Below are 15,165 nucleotides of genomic sequence, written 5' to 3' on the forward strand. Positions count from 1 at the left end.
GAGACAGAGAAGATCAGAGGAGGGAGAGATGGGATAGAATAGTGGGATCGAGATACAATAGATGGTATAGGAGAGTGAAGAGAAAAGGGATTCCTGGCCATTTAAAGAGGGGGTGAGCAGAAAGTAAATAGGAAAGAGTAGCGAAATACAGGATGGAGGAGGGAGTGAGAAAGGGGGTGTACTGGAGAAACAAAGACAGACTGTGTAGGATGTGTGGAGGAGGGAGACGTGGGAACATGTGAGGGAAGAATGCGGCAGATGGGGAGCAAGGGGGACATGGGAGGAGTGGGTGGGGAGATACTGGGAGAGGGGGGAGAAAGAGGAATGAAGAAATTAGAAAAGTTCAGGGAGGGGAGTAGAATGGAAACAGGGGTAGTGGATGGGGAGGAGGAGTGATTAGAGGGATTGTAAGAGGGAGAAGGAGAAAGAAGGAAGAGAAGAGGGTTGGAAGGTGGAGGCAAGAAAGAAGTGAGAGAGTGAGAGGGAGAGTGATGAAGTGAGAGATGGAGAGAGAGTACTGCCTCGGGAGGGGAGAAATAAGGAAGAGGAATGGAAAGTTAGAATGGGATAGGAAGTAAAATGAGGAGACAAGCACGATCTTGCGACAAAAACGGAGGTTCCGTGTGTGTGCGTGCGTGTACAAAGCGAACGTTAGATTTAAGTTAAATTTTAAAGTTAAATGTAAGTATAGCTGGTAAGACTAGAGTTAAGTTTAGAGTAAGGATTATTTAAAGTCAAATGTAAGTATAGCTTGTAAGACTAGAGTTAAGTTTAGAATAAGGATTAAGAAAGAATTGTAATCTGATAAGGAATCAAATAAAGCATTAGTATTATTACTACTACTATTATCCATAAAACAGATAAATCTAAAATAAGACATTGTAATGAATGACAATTGATAATGATTATTTAATTCATATTTCTTGTTAAATTTATTAACATATAAATTTATTAACATATAAATAACTTTACTTTTGTTGTAAGTTATTCCATACATACAGGGTGATTCAGAACGACCCATGTGTCCCGATAAAGACATATTCTTGAATAAATTCTGAGACGATTTTTCCTGTACGAAAATTTTGTCCGACGCTTACTTTTTGAATAATAAAAGGATAAAGTTAGCGAATCACGGGCCGTGTACACATGGTAGACAAAGGCGCCGCAACTCACCGTCCGACGCGGGCGCTTACTCGTGTCGGACGGTGAGTTGCGGCGCCTTTGTCTACCATGTGTACACGGCCCGTGATTCGCTAACTTTATCCTTTTATTATTCAAAAAGTAAGCGTCGGACAAAATTTTCGTACAGGAAAAATTGTCTCAGAATTTATTCAAGAATATGTCTTTACCGGGACACATGGGTCGTTCTGAATCACCCTGTAAAATAATTTAATAAATCAGAGTTTAATGTTTTAACAAAATAACTTTTTTAAATTATTGATAAAATACATAAAATAAAATTAGTAAAATTGATAAAACTCAACAAGAACAATACAATTGGGGGGCTGGATTCTATAAGAGAATACACGCGGATTTCGCAAAATAAGTAATGTCCACCGAACTAATTTTGGACATCGCTTGAATTTCAATTTTGACAACTGATTTTTGTGTAGAATTTTATAGCCCAGCTTTTTTGTGTTTAAATCAAATTTGTAAATTTTTGTTTTCAAATTATCAACGGAAAAAGTAATTTGTAAAATGAAAAGAATTCAATACATTTTTGTGCTCAACTTGTCATATTTCAACCAAATATAAATTTTTTTTTTAATTTTTACAGAATAATTTTCAACATTGTATTTCTTAAAACAGAGAGCGTATAAAAGTTTTTCGAATCATTTCACAACCGAATGTCGAATTTTCCAAAATATTTCTTCAAATTTGTAGTTTTATTTATTTGATAGCAAAAGTTATCGTACGAATTTTCGAATTATCAACTTTTATCTATACTACAATTTAGTTTATTAATTAAAGAAGTCTTTTTAGAAAATTTCATGTTTTTAAACAATAAAATTGTAAAATATTGACGATTTATACGTCATCAATGCGATTGCGTCGTTTGCAACGCGGAAATTCGGACCGTTCGCCACTGCGAAACGGTGACAATAATGAGTGGAAGGCGTCCATGTTCTTCTGTTTGTATACAATTTATCGCATTTTCATTTTTTTTTTTTTTTCGAATTGTAGAGAAAGGACAAGAAAGAAATCATTTCTTTTCTATTCGTTGAGAAGTGCACATCGTGTATTTTAAGTTATATATTAAATGGTTATATACGTATATTAAATATTATATTTATTAAGTAATTGTTTTTAAAATGGCAAATATAGTTTTATCAATTTAAAAAAAAGAATCTCACAAGAAAACCTTTGGATGAAAAACATACATAATTTGTAAGATCACAAAAATAAGGTAATTTATTATAATACTTCTTATATGTACACATAATGCATTTGGTGAGCAAGAGATATGAGTAACATTTGAAAAATTACATATTTTGGAAATTCTATTCTCGATAATTTGTTAAATATGAGATTTAAATAGAAATCAATTATTTGTTATTAAAGTACTTTCCAAAAATTGACTTATGTAATAAATTTATGTGTCTAATGTTATAATATGAATTTGCAGGGGAAAGAATATGTTTCTGTAAGTCAAAAGATAGTTGCAAGTAAAATTTTCAAATTAGTGAAATCCTGCTATAAAAAAGAATGCATTAATAAATGTACGGTTGTACATTAACGACGATTATATGAAACATTTTGGAATTTGCAAGATTTTCATAAGCAGAATTTGTTTGCACATTCTGATGAAATGCAATAACCCAACGAATTTGAACGGAATCGCCCGAAGCAGATTAATTAATTAGATATATCATTTTCTAACGGATGAAAAGAACATTATAGTCTGTAAGATGTTTATTTGTAACCTTCTGAACATTGGAAAGAAAGACTAAAAAATGTACAAAAAAGGTATTACATTCCAAAAGTTTAGGAGATCTCAGAGAAAAGCACAGCAATCACATTGTTAAATTAACTGACGATTTGAAAATTTTTATTTTATGCTACTGTGAATGTATACCACACTCAAGTTCACAATACACTCGAGAATCTATGTCATTAAAATACTTTTGCAATTCAAAATTGAATTATGTATAATTTATTTTTAGAGTATTACAAAATTGTAACAAGTAATCCTGAAACTCCTCTGAAAGACTACATATTTTAAATATTTTAATCGTCACATTAATTTTACATTCAAATTATTCCGTACAGACGTATATATGCAACAAATGCTATGAGAGTTCGTTCGATCAAGAGCAATCTTTAGATATTTTGAATCATAAACAAGAGGTTAAAAATTATCAAAACTTAAAGAAAACCTTATTGACAAAAGGTGTTCTAGCTTGTGAATTTGACTAGGCGCAAAATTTCCCATTGCCAAAAATTTCTGTTTCTGAACAATTTTATAAAAGATCGTTTTGGTTTTATTTATTTAATGTTCATGTATTCAATACAACAAATAGCTATGTTTTCATTTCTTAAAGAAAGGTGCAAACACCGTGTGTAGTTTTGTTAATTATGCTATAGATAAAGAATAAAATTGTCATAAAAAAATAGTACTTTTCTCAGATACAGTGGGCAAAATAATTACACAGTGCTTGCGTATTTATTGGCTTTATCCGTTAAACTTAGTGTTGACATTTGACATTTATTCTCTCATAAAAAAAAGAAAATAGAGCGAATCAAACATCTAATGAATATATAAATCTAATTAGAAATGTAGAAATTTCTCATTTATGATGGTCGAATCGGCAAATATAACATTATACATGATTTCGGAAAATCATTCAAAAGCAAAATACGACATTCAAAGACAATGAAAATATCTAAGGCGTATGTAAGACATTATCAACCAAACGGTAGTGTAGAATTTTATAACGACTGTAAACTTGATAAACATCAATTATTTCAAGTTTACTTAAATGTAAAATTGCACGATGTAAGGGTTTCTCCACCATTGGTTAGAAACACTAAGGCTAAAATGACTAATGTTACAAGTTTATTACGATATGTTTCTCCAGAAGCAAGGAAAATGTATAACATATTTTTTAACATTAAGTAATATCGAACAAGCAGATTCAATTGCCACGTCTGACAATGAATGAGTAGTGCACGCGTGTAAGCGATATATATTTGTATGAAATACAAGTTGCTTCTTTATATGTATGCAATATCCTAGTATGTATATTTTTAATCAAATTATATTTATATTATTGTACTAAAGAAAATTTGCGATTAAAATCACAAATGACTTGAACTCCCGCGTTGCAAACGACGCAATCGCATTGCGTATAAATACGTATAAATCGTCAATATTTTACAACTTTATTGTTTAAAGACATGAAATTTTCCAAAAAGGCTTCTTTAATTAATAAACTAAATTGTAGTATAGATAAAAATTGATAATTCAAAAATTCGTACGATAGCTTTTGCGATCGAATAAATAAAACTACAAATTTGAAGAAATATTTTGAAAAATTGGATATTCGGTTGTAAAATGATTAAAAAACTTTTTATACACTCTATGTTTTAAGAAATATGTTGAAAATTATTCTGTGAAAGTTTAAAAAAATATATTTATTTTTGTTAGAGATATAATGAGTTGATCAAAAAAATGTATTGAATTTTTTTCATTTTATAAATTACTTCTTCCGTTGATAAATTAAAAACAAAAAAGTTACAAATTTGGTTTAAACACAAAAAAGCTGCGCTATGAAATTCTACACAAGGTTTAGTTCTCAAAATCGAAATTTGAGCGATGTCTAAAATTAACCCTATGGACAATATTTATTTTGCGAAATCCGCGCATATCCACTTATAGAATTCAGTCCTTTAATTACAAACCTCGTTTCGCCCGTAAGCAAAGGAGAGTGAAGTGGACCTCGTTTTGCCATTAAGTATTAAGATCTGCTTTCCAAGCAAAACAGAGAGTCATTACGACGTCAAAATAATGTTAAAGTGATTACAAAATAATCGTTAAAAGTCACTTTCCGATCAATTACGATTTACTTTGATGTCATTTTGACATAATTGTGAATCACTTTGACGTCATTTTAACTAGTTGTTCTGCGTGGGTTTGATTAAAAAAATTACACTTTTTATTCTTGTGTGTTATTCACATATACTAATACCAACTTAAAATTATTTATTTTTTATTTACAGAACAATCATGTTCAGAATCATAATAAAATTGTGCATAAATTATTTTGCTTATTTTAAGTAACTATACAAAAAAATTAAAAGTTTTGTCATAGTGTTTTAAAATTATTTAATTTTTAGTAATAATTAAAGTATAAAATAAATAACATAAAATAAAGTAGATTATGTATTATTAAATAAATATGTAATGTTATTTACACAATAGTTTCTTTCTTCATAATAGTTTATTCATAATAAATTATAAATATTAACATATTTTCAATTTTAATTTACCTTACGGGATTTGTACAAGTGATACATCTTTAACATTTAAATTTAAGAGTATATATTTTATTATCTGCTGTTAACTGTGCCAATTAAAATTAGTAACATTTTTTGCGGAAAATAAGTCTTCGTAATTTGTCTTAATATTTAATGCTATTATTACAACTTGACATTATTAGAATTTTTTTAATTTATATTAAAATAATGTGTGTTTTCAGAGAGGCAATCCATTATTGAAATTTATAACAAATGTATCATGGGAATATTCTGACATTGTGCCAGATTATGTAATGGGAAAAACTACATGTGCTCTTTTCTTATCAATTCGTTACCACCAATTGAATCCTGATTATATTCATGAAAGACTTAAATTGTTGGGTAATGTTTATAACTTACGAGTGCTCTTAGTACAGGTATATAATTCATATATATATATATATATATATATATATATATATATTTTGTTTTGTGAAATATACATATAATTGAATATATATAATTTTATATAAAAAATTATTTATGAAAATATAATTCTTTATACAAGATGTATCTCGTTTTAATGGAATATCTTAAAATCGACAAAAAATGTTTAGACAAGCATTGCAAGAGGAACAAATAATAGTAGAATCAATTTTTGAAAAAATTGATTTTTCAAGTTTATATAAAGGTCATAACTATTTGTATAAATGAGTTATATGATATTTACATATGATTCCTCTAATTATTTGTATGTAAAAGTATTAAAGTGTGCGTTATCAAAGAATAGTAAAATATACCATTTTTCTAAACTATTTATTTAATAACTATGTCTTAATACTTCTGTATGTAAGATAACTTGGAGTCTTATTATATGAAAAAATCATATAATTCCATTTGAAAAAAGATATAGACCTTTATATAACATAAATTTAAAAAATCGATTTTTAAAAAATTGATTTTATCATTATTTGCTCACTTTTAAAGAGCTTTTGTTTGAAACACTTTTAATTGTTTTGTTTTCAAGATATTTCACTATTTTCATTAAAGTAGGACACCTTGTATATAAATTTTGATTAGATATTTTCATATATTATTTATTTCTATTGTTTATACTTATAAATTGAAATTTATAAAGCTTGGCACGAATTAGAGCTTTTATAATCTTATTGTATCTATACTAGAATTTCTTATTTAATTAGATTGATGTCGCCGATCCTCATCATGCTTTAAAACATCTAACAAGGATTTCCATTTTGGCAGACATGACATTAATGTTAGCATGGAACGCAGAGGATGCCGGAAAAATTATTGAAACTTACAAAATGTATGAAAGTAAACCATCTGATGACATCATGGAACGTAGTGATACAGCGCCCCATCAAAAAGTAATTATTATACATGTATTTGTGAAATATAGAGGTATTTTTTTACTTACTATTAGTTCCGATTTACAAATTTCCGGACTTAGTATACTATTGATCAAAAATTAACTAATAAATTACAACAATGCTGATTAAGCTGATTACTTAACCAGTAATGATTAAATATTAATTTTATATTACATATTAATTTTATAATAAATATTTTATATCAAATATTATAAAAAATATGTTTTATTATTTGTTAAATAGTCATTTGCTCTATAATCTTATTAATAAAATTATTTTAAAGTATAAATATTTAATTAATGCGATTTATAACCGAAGTCATAAGATCGAAATACCTTGACTTGAAACTTAAAATATCTCGTAAAATATTTATTTTTTGATAACTGCATCTTAATACTTTTATGCATTGAATAATAAGATGGATCAATTTGTGCAAAAAATTTACAATTGCTTTAAAAAATATAGTACAATATATAATGTGCAATTGCACACTTCTTTTGAAACAGTTATGTGTTTTTTAACATTAATTGATTTATCTCGTTATGTGCATAAAAGTATTAATGTATAGTTGAAAATGAATAGTTTATAAAATATTTTATATTTTATGTCAAAATATGCCAACTTTCAAATTTGATTATCGGAGATGATGTATATACGATAAAATTCTACGATTTATTTTTTTGTGTAGAATCTTCTATACCATTGTGTTGTTTGACAATGTCAAGAGTAAAATTTTTAATTTGAAAATATTTATGTAATTAATATTGGTTACAGTTGGTTAATGCTTTAACAACAATAAGATCTGTCAACAAAACCGATGCAACAACTCTTCTAACAACTTTTGGCACGTTAGCTGACATTGTAAGAGCACAGCCAAATACTCTGGCCTTGTGTTCTGGATTTGGCCTGCACAAAGCTCAAAAGCTTCACAAGGTTTTACATGAATCTTTTCTACGCCCACCAAATCACTCTACAAAATAAAATATAGAAAAATAAAATATGTATATTATGAATGTCTTACCATCCTTGTGCTGAAATAAAATAATAATCAAGTGATAGATACATACACAAATATTTAGAGGAAAAGATATTATGACTCATGTAAGTAGTATGGCCATTCGTATTATTTTCGTTATTAGGTGACGAATTCTAGTAATTATTTATGGAATCATTTGTTTAGTAGCCTGTAGTGGCGCGAGTACGCTAATATATAATAACTGGTATGTGTTATAAAGCATTTTTACTTTTAAGCATTTCGAAACTTTTCCAAGATACATTTTAACATTTATATTATAGCGTTTTTCACTGGGAGAACTGGTGCGCACTGAGTGCGCACTCGCTACGGGCAACGTGTTTCACTGAACGTTTCGGTGCGCATGAAACCGGTGCGCGCTGTTTCACTGGGAAGGCTAGTGCCGAATTTTTGCCCTTTCGTGCAAGATTTCGGCACGAGCTCCCAGAGACGGTGCCAGTTCAGTGCAACATGGCTGCGCGGGACGCACGATTAGCAATTGCATTACTAGATTTGCTTTCTTCATCATCATCTAGCAGTGATGAAGAAGAAGTATAAAAAAATCCACGGAAAATTCCGAAAATCAAAAATTTTGTTCAGGTGGTACATAACTTAACGGATAAAGATGTAAATACATCTGTTTTCATTGTTTCTGCAGATTATATTGTATTACACGTGAAGCAATAATATATATTGTATAAATATATAGTATCAATACTACAAATAATTATCAAAATATTTAAGATAGACTTGGTAGTATTAAAATTAGAGAATAAAACGTAGGAAATGCGAATCAAATGCGGTAGTTGATGCGTCAATAATATAAATAGTAAATATATTTCGCTATCAGTACATAAATGTGAATACAAATAACGGACGCGTTTCGACTTTCTTTGAAGTCATTCTCAACGATAATTTTAAATTAACAATTAGCATATATGATTTTGTTAATTGAAAATTATCGTTGAGAATGACTTCAAGGAAAGTTGAAACGCGTCCGTTATTTGTATTCACGTTTATGTATTAATAGCGAAATATATGTATTATTATATTGACGCACCAACTACTGCGTTTGATTCGTATTTCCTACGTTTTATTCTCTAATACAAATAATTATATTATTAATAATTGTATTATTAATTATATTATTATTATTACTATTATTACTATTACTACTATTACTATTACTATTATTATTATATTACATTATTATTATTAATTATTTTTAATCTAATGGAGTCTGTGGTACTTACCAATTAATTTTATTATTTTATTAATTTTATTATTATTTTTATTTATTAATTTTATAGAAATTTATCAATTTCTTTTCTAACATGTGCATTGAATAACCTCAAAAACCAAGATCATAAGTATATACTTACTCTTTAATTTATTATATAAGTCCGTTTCAAGCGGCTCAAGGGTTAAAGTTAATATTTCAGTATTTATTCTAAAAGAAATACACAAACTAATCGATCCTTCCATATTAAATTACAAATTTTTGTGATGCTAATGTTCAAAAGGTATCGAATATAATGCGCCATAAAACTGCACGGAAAATAATGGACGTGTTTAGCTGAGAGTGCAAGAAACTCGCACTGTCAGTGCACTCGGGCAGTGTCGCCTGAACTCGGCGAGTTTCCAGTGCGCACTCAGTGTCGCCCAGTGAAAAACGCTATTAGTTTGCAATGTACTTTTCTTGCCAGGCACAGGAAAGCACGGTCAATTAATAAGGGATGAGAAGCGATAATTAACTAAAATCGAGAAAATGTGCTGGGCGCCAGGTGCAATTTTTCGTGCTACTCGAAAATCGAAAAATGCGTAATTACAGCGAGACTTAATATCTCTGCTCGCGGCTTGCTCAGCATATGGCAGAGGGGCGCGGTTCTTAATAGTGGAGAGGAAAAGGCGGGAACACAATCACAACTACAAATTCTATAGTAACAATAACAAAAATATATTTAACAGGAACACAAAAACGTAGTTTAACAAGAATTTTTAAACTAAGCAAAGCAAATTTTATGAGAACTTTGAATCGGATGGTTAATAAATAATATAAAGATAATTTGCAAGACCAAATAGACAATTAATACAGAGGGGTGCGTTGAAGTAATCGATAGGTGAATTTTATACTGGGGTTACGAAGATGCAAAAAAAGATGGAAAAAAATAACGCTTTGGCGGCGAAGTTCAAGACGATATATGCGGTAAGATAATTATGGCAAAGTAAATAATGAATCAGATACGCCACTTACAATTGATTAAATTTGACAAAAACGTTATAGAGTTACAGTAGCCAGTCCCATGCAGTAATTTTACGGATTAACGAATATCGCGGAAATCGATCGGTATCGAATCTCGCAGATCGAACCGCGCCAATTCCACGCAGCGAGCTACTTTACGATTTTGTAAGATTGGCGCGATAACGCTAAGTTCGCTAAGGAGAGCGAAGCCACGTGTAAGCCGTGGTCATTCGATTTCTGCACGCGATACTTCAAAACTGATTTTTTTACAATTCCGACACGGCAAATCACAGATTTTCTCGACACGACAAGTCTCACAGAAAGACAATTCGACGCGATACGTAATTCTCACCCGACAATGCGGCGCGATACGATAATTTCTAAAAAAGACAAAATTTGGTACGAAACGACGCTTAAATCTAACATAATTCTTAGACGATACAGGTGACTGTTGGTGTCTGCGCTCCCCGAAAGCAAATCAAAACGGAGTCCGGGCTGCGGTCGATCTCTCAGTCGGAGTCATTATCTCGACCCTGCTTCTTAATTGCGGTATATCTTATACATGTGGTTACGGTACGCGGTATGATTTAGCGAAAAGAGATCGATCCTCACTTGGACATTTAAGACTAAGGTTACCGGAGCGGCGGCTTATAAGTATCGATATGCGGCAGTCGTCGGTTCCCAGCATCGACATACAGAATGGACATCTGATGACCGTGGTGAGGGTAGAAAGACACATAGAGTGAGAAGCAGACAATACGAAAAACGTTCGTTCTCTGTCTACTAAATCTGATTAGTTGTTGGGGCCCCAGCAACCAATCAGACTTAGTAGACAGAGAACGAACGTTCTTCGTATTGTCTGCCTCTCACTCTATGTGTCTTTCTACCCCCACCACGGTCATCAGCAGTCTATTCTGTGTGTCGATGGTTCCCAGGCTTAATCTCCCTTGGCAACGGCACACACGACAATGCCAAAACGATTCGCGCTCTTTGGCTCGCCGGGCTCCGCCGAATCTCCGCGTGACGTCACGATTCCTTCCTTCGCTGGTTTTTTTGCCGACGATAGGCTCGTTACTCTTTGCGTTCTTCTCGCTCCCAGCGGCAATACATCCTTCTCAGATACTTGGTATTGCGTCCTTTTTTATTGCTGCGGTACTTGCGATATTGCCCTCCCGTTTTTCCGCGAGACTTTGCGCTATTGCCACGTTGGTAATGTGAGCTTCGCCCGTCTAACAGCGGGCTGGCGGGGCAAGACGGGGTTCTCCGGAATTATCCCGGTGTCAGCGCTCCAATTTAGAGTGACATCCACTTCCGAGGTCGTCGGGCTAGCCAGACGTTGACGACTGTTAACTGGAGTGACAGTTCAGCGGCCAACGGTCCGCTGGCTCTGAAGGCTTCTCCGGTGGCGCTCGCTGCAACAAAGGATGACTATAATTGTATGAAGCATTCGGGAGTATACGAGAGAATAAGGCGAAATCACGACTTAGCTTTCTGGCGCATCGTCGGCGTGGGTACGACTCCTTTGTCTTCTTCGGCTTCCTCGTTTGACGTCTTCCTTCAGACAGCCGCCGTGAACGCAACGTTAATGGTATACCGTACGCTCGGGCTTACGCTAATTTATGCACTCCCTAATGCTCTCGGCATTGTTAGACAAAAAAAGATAATTATGCAGAAAGAGAGCGGTAAGATAGTTAAAGCAGGGTATTTGCTTCTCTTTTTCCCTTTCGAGGAAAGAGGGATGCAACCCAAGTCATTCTACACAACCTTATCGCTCTCTGGGACGGCGTTGACGGAGCGTCATGTCATAAGTTACACATACTTTAACATTATTTTTAAACTTCCCAGACAGCACAGTGACGAGTCCCGTCTGAGTGACACGTGCACAGCGTTTTTCGGGGATTTCCATGCGCGCCGCGATGTACCGTGGTTGGTGGCGAGCGCAGCTGAGACAGTGTCTGGCTGCCGAAAGCATGGCAAGAGGTGACTCATTGCGGGCGGTAAATGAACAACCTTGACAATTATTCCTTGATATATTACATGCCCAGGAAATAGATTAGAATGTTATGAGTGGTATGACGCTCGTTTGTCGGGCAGATACACATATGTTATATGATAAAACTTGTATAGATACTGTAAATAAATTTCTGTTCTGTGCCCTACTGTTGCCCTTAGAGATTAAGATTTGCAGTCACACTATGTATATGAACTTTATTTCGACTTGCGAATTGAAAGAGTGAGTGAGAGTGGACGAACACATAGTATTCATTCAGTGCTAGTCTACCTTGATTTATAATTATTGGAACTTTGAATCCCCATGTAGAGACTTGTTAGCAAAGTTTAGTAGAGAAATAAATGCCTCTTCCTTCAATGCTTTTCTCAACAATGAAGATTGGTTTATGGTGTAAAGAAGAATCGTAAAGAGAGTTTCTCGCTTCCATTATAACCCAGATAACAAAATGCGCGCATAGTGAGTTCTCGGAGCGCGCATGCCGTGTGGATTATTCGCACAGTGTAAACTCACGGTATCCGACAGTCATCATATGAGATTCATATCGGTCGCATGCGTGCAGTACTCATGCGTGAGCGATATGAATCTCAAATGCGTTCTCCCAATAAGACTCATATTGCTCGTATGTATGCATACGGCACGCAAAAATTCTAATCATTGCCCATTTTATTCATGTCTCAATCAGCACACAATATTTAACCCTTAAACACATATTGAAAATTCCCCTAGATTTTTGATCGCTTACTGTGTGAAGACGGATTGAGAAAAAAGATTTGGGCTAGGTTAGAGATCCTATAGTAAACAGAAATGCGCCAACAGTCACGTAATATTTCTCTGATTGGCTAGAGTTTTTCGCACGTAATTTAAACTTGCGTAGCCCTGTAGTGCGACTACTGTCAACATTGACTCTTACGAAAATTCAGGAATACAAATTTAAAAAATGATCAATATAGAGCTGTCATTATGATTATTACTAGAATTTAAAATGAAAAAGAAACTATTTATTCATTACATTATGAAGTTGCAGAAACCCTGAAAATATTTTTATCTATATCTTAAAAATAGAATCAACTGTGTGTGTTTAATATTGTTAACAAAATTTTATATTATGATTTTCGGATAAATAAATAAAATTTTAAATTTAACTTTAAATTTTGATATACAAGTAATAAAGTAATACAAATAATACTAATAGAAATACAAATAATAATAGAAATATGTAGTAGAAATGTCAACAATATGTAATAGAAAAATATTTATTTATTCCTTTTTCACATTTCTACATTAGTGTTAAACTTATTGTTATGTAACTATGATTAGTAGTCTGGAATGTATTTAACATTTTACAAAAAAAATTAAAAGAAAAAAACTAAAATTCGAGAAATAGAATTATGGAGAACAATACAATAAAAAACAATTCGTTAAAAAAAAATTGCATATGTTTTTTAAATACTTATCACGTCAGAAGTATTTTACTTATTGTTAAAGTATATAACTATCCGTATATAACTTGCAACGTAAAATATTAACGTTTTACAAAATAAACTAAAAATATAATGTAAAATCTTATAAATATCACAGATCTGTAAAGAACAATATAAAAATTGCTTTGCCTTTTTGAATATTGCTTTGATAATGTTTACTTATTGTTAAATATATAACTATCAGCCTTAATTACTATATAGAATCTGGTTAACAATGTATAAAATAATCTTTAAAGAAATCAAACTTATAAAATATCACAATTGTAAAAGAATATATCTATTTGAAATAAAAAATTTGCGCTTTACTTTAAAGCTATTTGTGGCGTGGGTTAAAAGAGTCAGCAAGTAATCTTGAACCCATGCTCTTACTAGCAAAAGCAGTATTCCTATTACTTTTTTGACAATGTGATAATTGATGTAATCGCATAATAAGAAATCTTGAAATTAATATTTGTCTTTGGTCGTGACATGTAGATAATGGAAATGATGATAATTCTTTTATTAAATGACATTCCAAAATATTTTTTAGTGACTCTTCTAAATCTTTAAATTAATGTCTAATTCATGTTGATTTATATTTATATTTAATTCTGTCAATAATTGCTTTGTCGAAATCGGACTCTTTAATAATGGGCAGTGATTGGTATGAGTATATGGACATGTACAGAAGTAACGTGGTACGGCATCTTTACATACTTGTTTGCTTTTAGCGATGAACGCTATGTCTTTTCGATCGAAATGTACCTGAAGTATAGAAAAATATTACAAAACTGAAAATAGGATAAATATTAATTAAAAACTCTAGCTGTCAAAAGCTTTTTATATTTCCTTTACATCTGGAAATGCATTAATGGAGATTAATTCAAAATGTTTACTTCACAAATTCGTTGCGAAGCTGTGGGTTGCCATTCAGAACTTTTATTTAAAGCGATTACCCATTTCTTACAAAGATCTGCATCCGATGGAAAATTAAAGCAGGCATAACCTTTATTGCTATTATTATTACAACGATATGCAGTAAAACAGGTTGGCATCGTGAATGTAAAGTCTATATACAAAGTATGCAATGAAATAATAATATATTCAAAAAACATTAAAAAGGATGACTTACTAATCTTTTTCGCAAGAGTCAATGTTGACAGTAGTCGCACGACATGGCGAAAAATTACGTGCGAAAAACTCTAGCCAATCAGAGAAATATTACGATCACGTGACTGTTGGCGCATCTCTGTTTACTATAGGGTCTCTAGGCTAGGTGAAAAAAAAGTTTGAAGTCTCCTCTATCGACTGCTACAATTGACCAACTTTATTGTTTAACTAAAATAAAATGGCACGAAAGTAAAGCTTTTTGGGAAGGTCTCTCAGACCCATTTATGTGTTTAAGGGTTAAAAAATGTTTTTAAAAACATTTTAAAAACTTTTGCAATAAAAAATTTTTCAAAAACGTTAAAATTAATAGATTTATGCCCCTTTTTACATTAAACAAATTTTTTTTTAATATTGAGGTTTTTTCTTAAAAATTTTTTTTCCGAAATTTCCATGTCACCCATTCAAGTTGCGACGCCGGCGAA

General features: G+C 31.8%; 1 protein-coding gene and 1 long non-coding RNA gene across 6 annotated transcripts in view; both read left to right on the forward strand.

Moving 5' to 3' along the window:
• Window positions 1-7,934, forward strand: part of LOC105208184 (DNA excision repair protein ERCC-1) — a 49,137-nt gene extending 41,203 nt beyond the window's left edge. For 2 of the 5 annotated variants that reach the window (XM_039458599.1, XM_039458602.1), the window contains exons 3-5: window positions 5,700-5,894; window positions 6,660-6,845; window positions 7,623-7,920. In XM_039458599.1, the coding sequence (XP_039314533.1) occupies window positions 5,700-5,894; window positions 6,660-6,845; window positions 7,623-7,829 (588 nt within the window). In that variant the 3' untranslated portion in view covers window positions 7,830-7,920. Of the gene's footprint in view, window positions 1-5,699; window positions 5,895-6,659; window positions 6,846-7,622 lie in introns of all 5 variants that reach the window. The other 3 variants (XM_039458598.1, XM_039458603.1, XM_039458604.1) reach the window with 3 other exon arrangements.
• A 1,131-nt stretch (window positions 7,935-9,065) lies between these two features.
• LOC120359746 lies at window positions 9,066-14,126 on the forward strand. Its single transcript, XR_005576534.1, has 2 exons — window positions 9,066-11,690; window positions 11,948-14,126. It is a non-coding gene; the product is annotated as an uncharacterized LOC120359746 (long non-coding RNA).
• Window positions 14,127-15,165: the final 1,039 nt, after the last annotated feature.

This window comes from Solenopsis invicta, chromosome 16 (assembly GCF_016802725.1).
Source record: "Solenopsis invicta isolate M01_SB chromosome 16, UNIL_Sinv_3.0, whole genome shotgun sequence".
NCBI classification, from domain to species: Eukaryota; Metazoa; Arthropoda; class Insecta; order Hymenoptera; family Formicidae; genus Solenopsis; species Solenopsis invicta.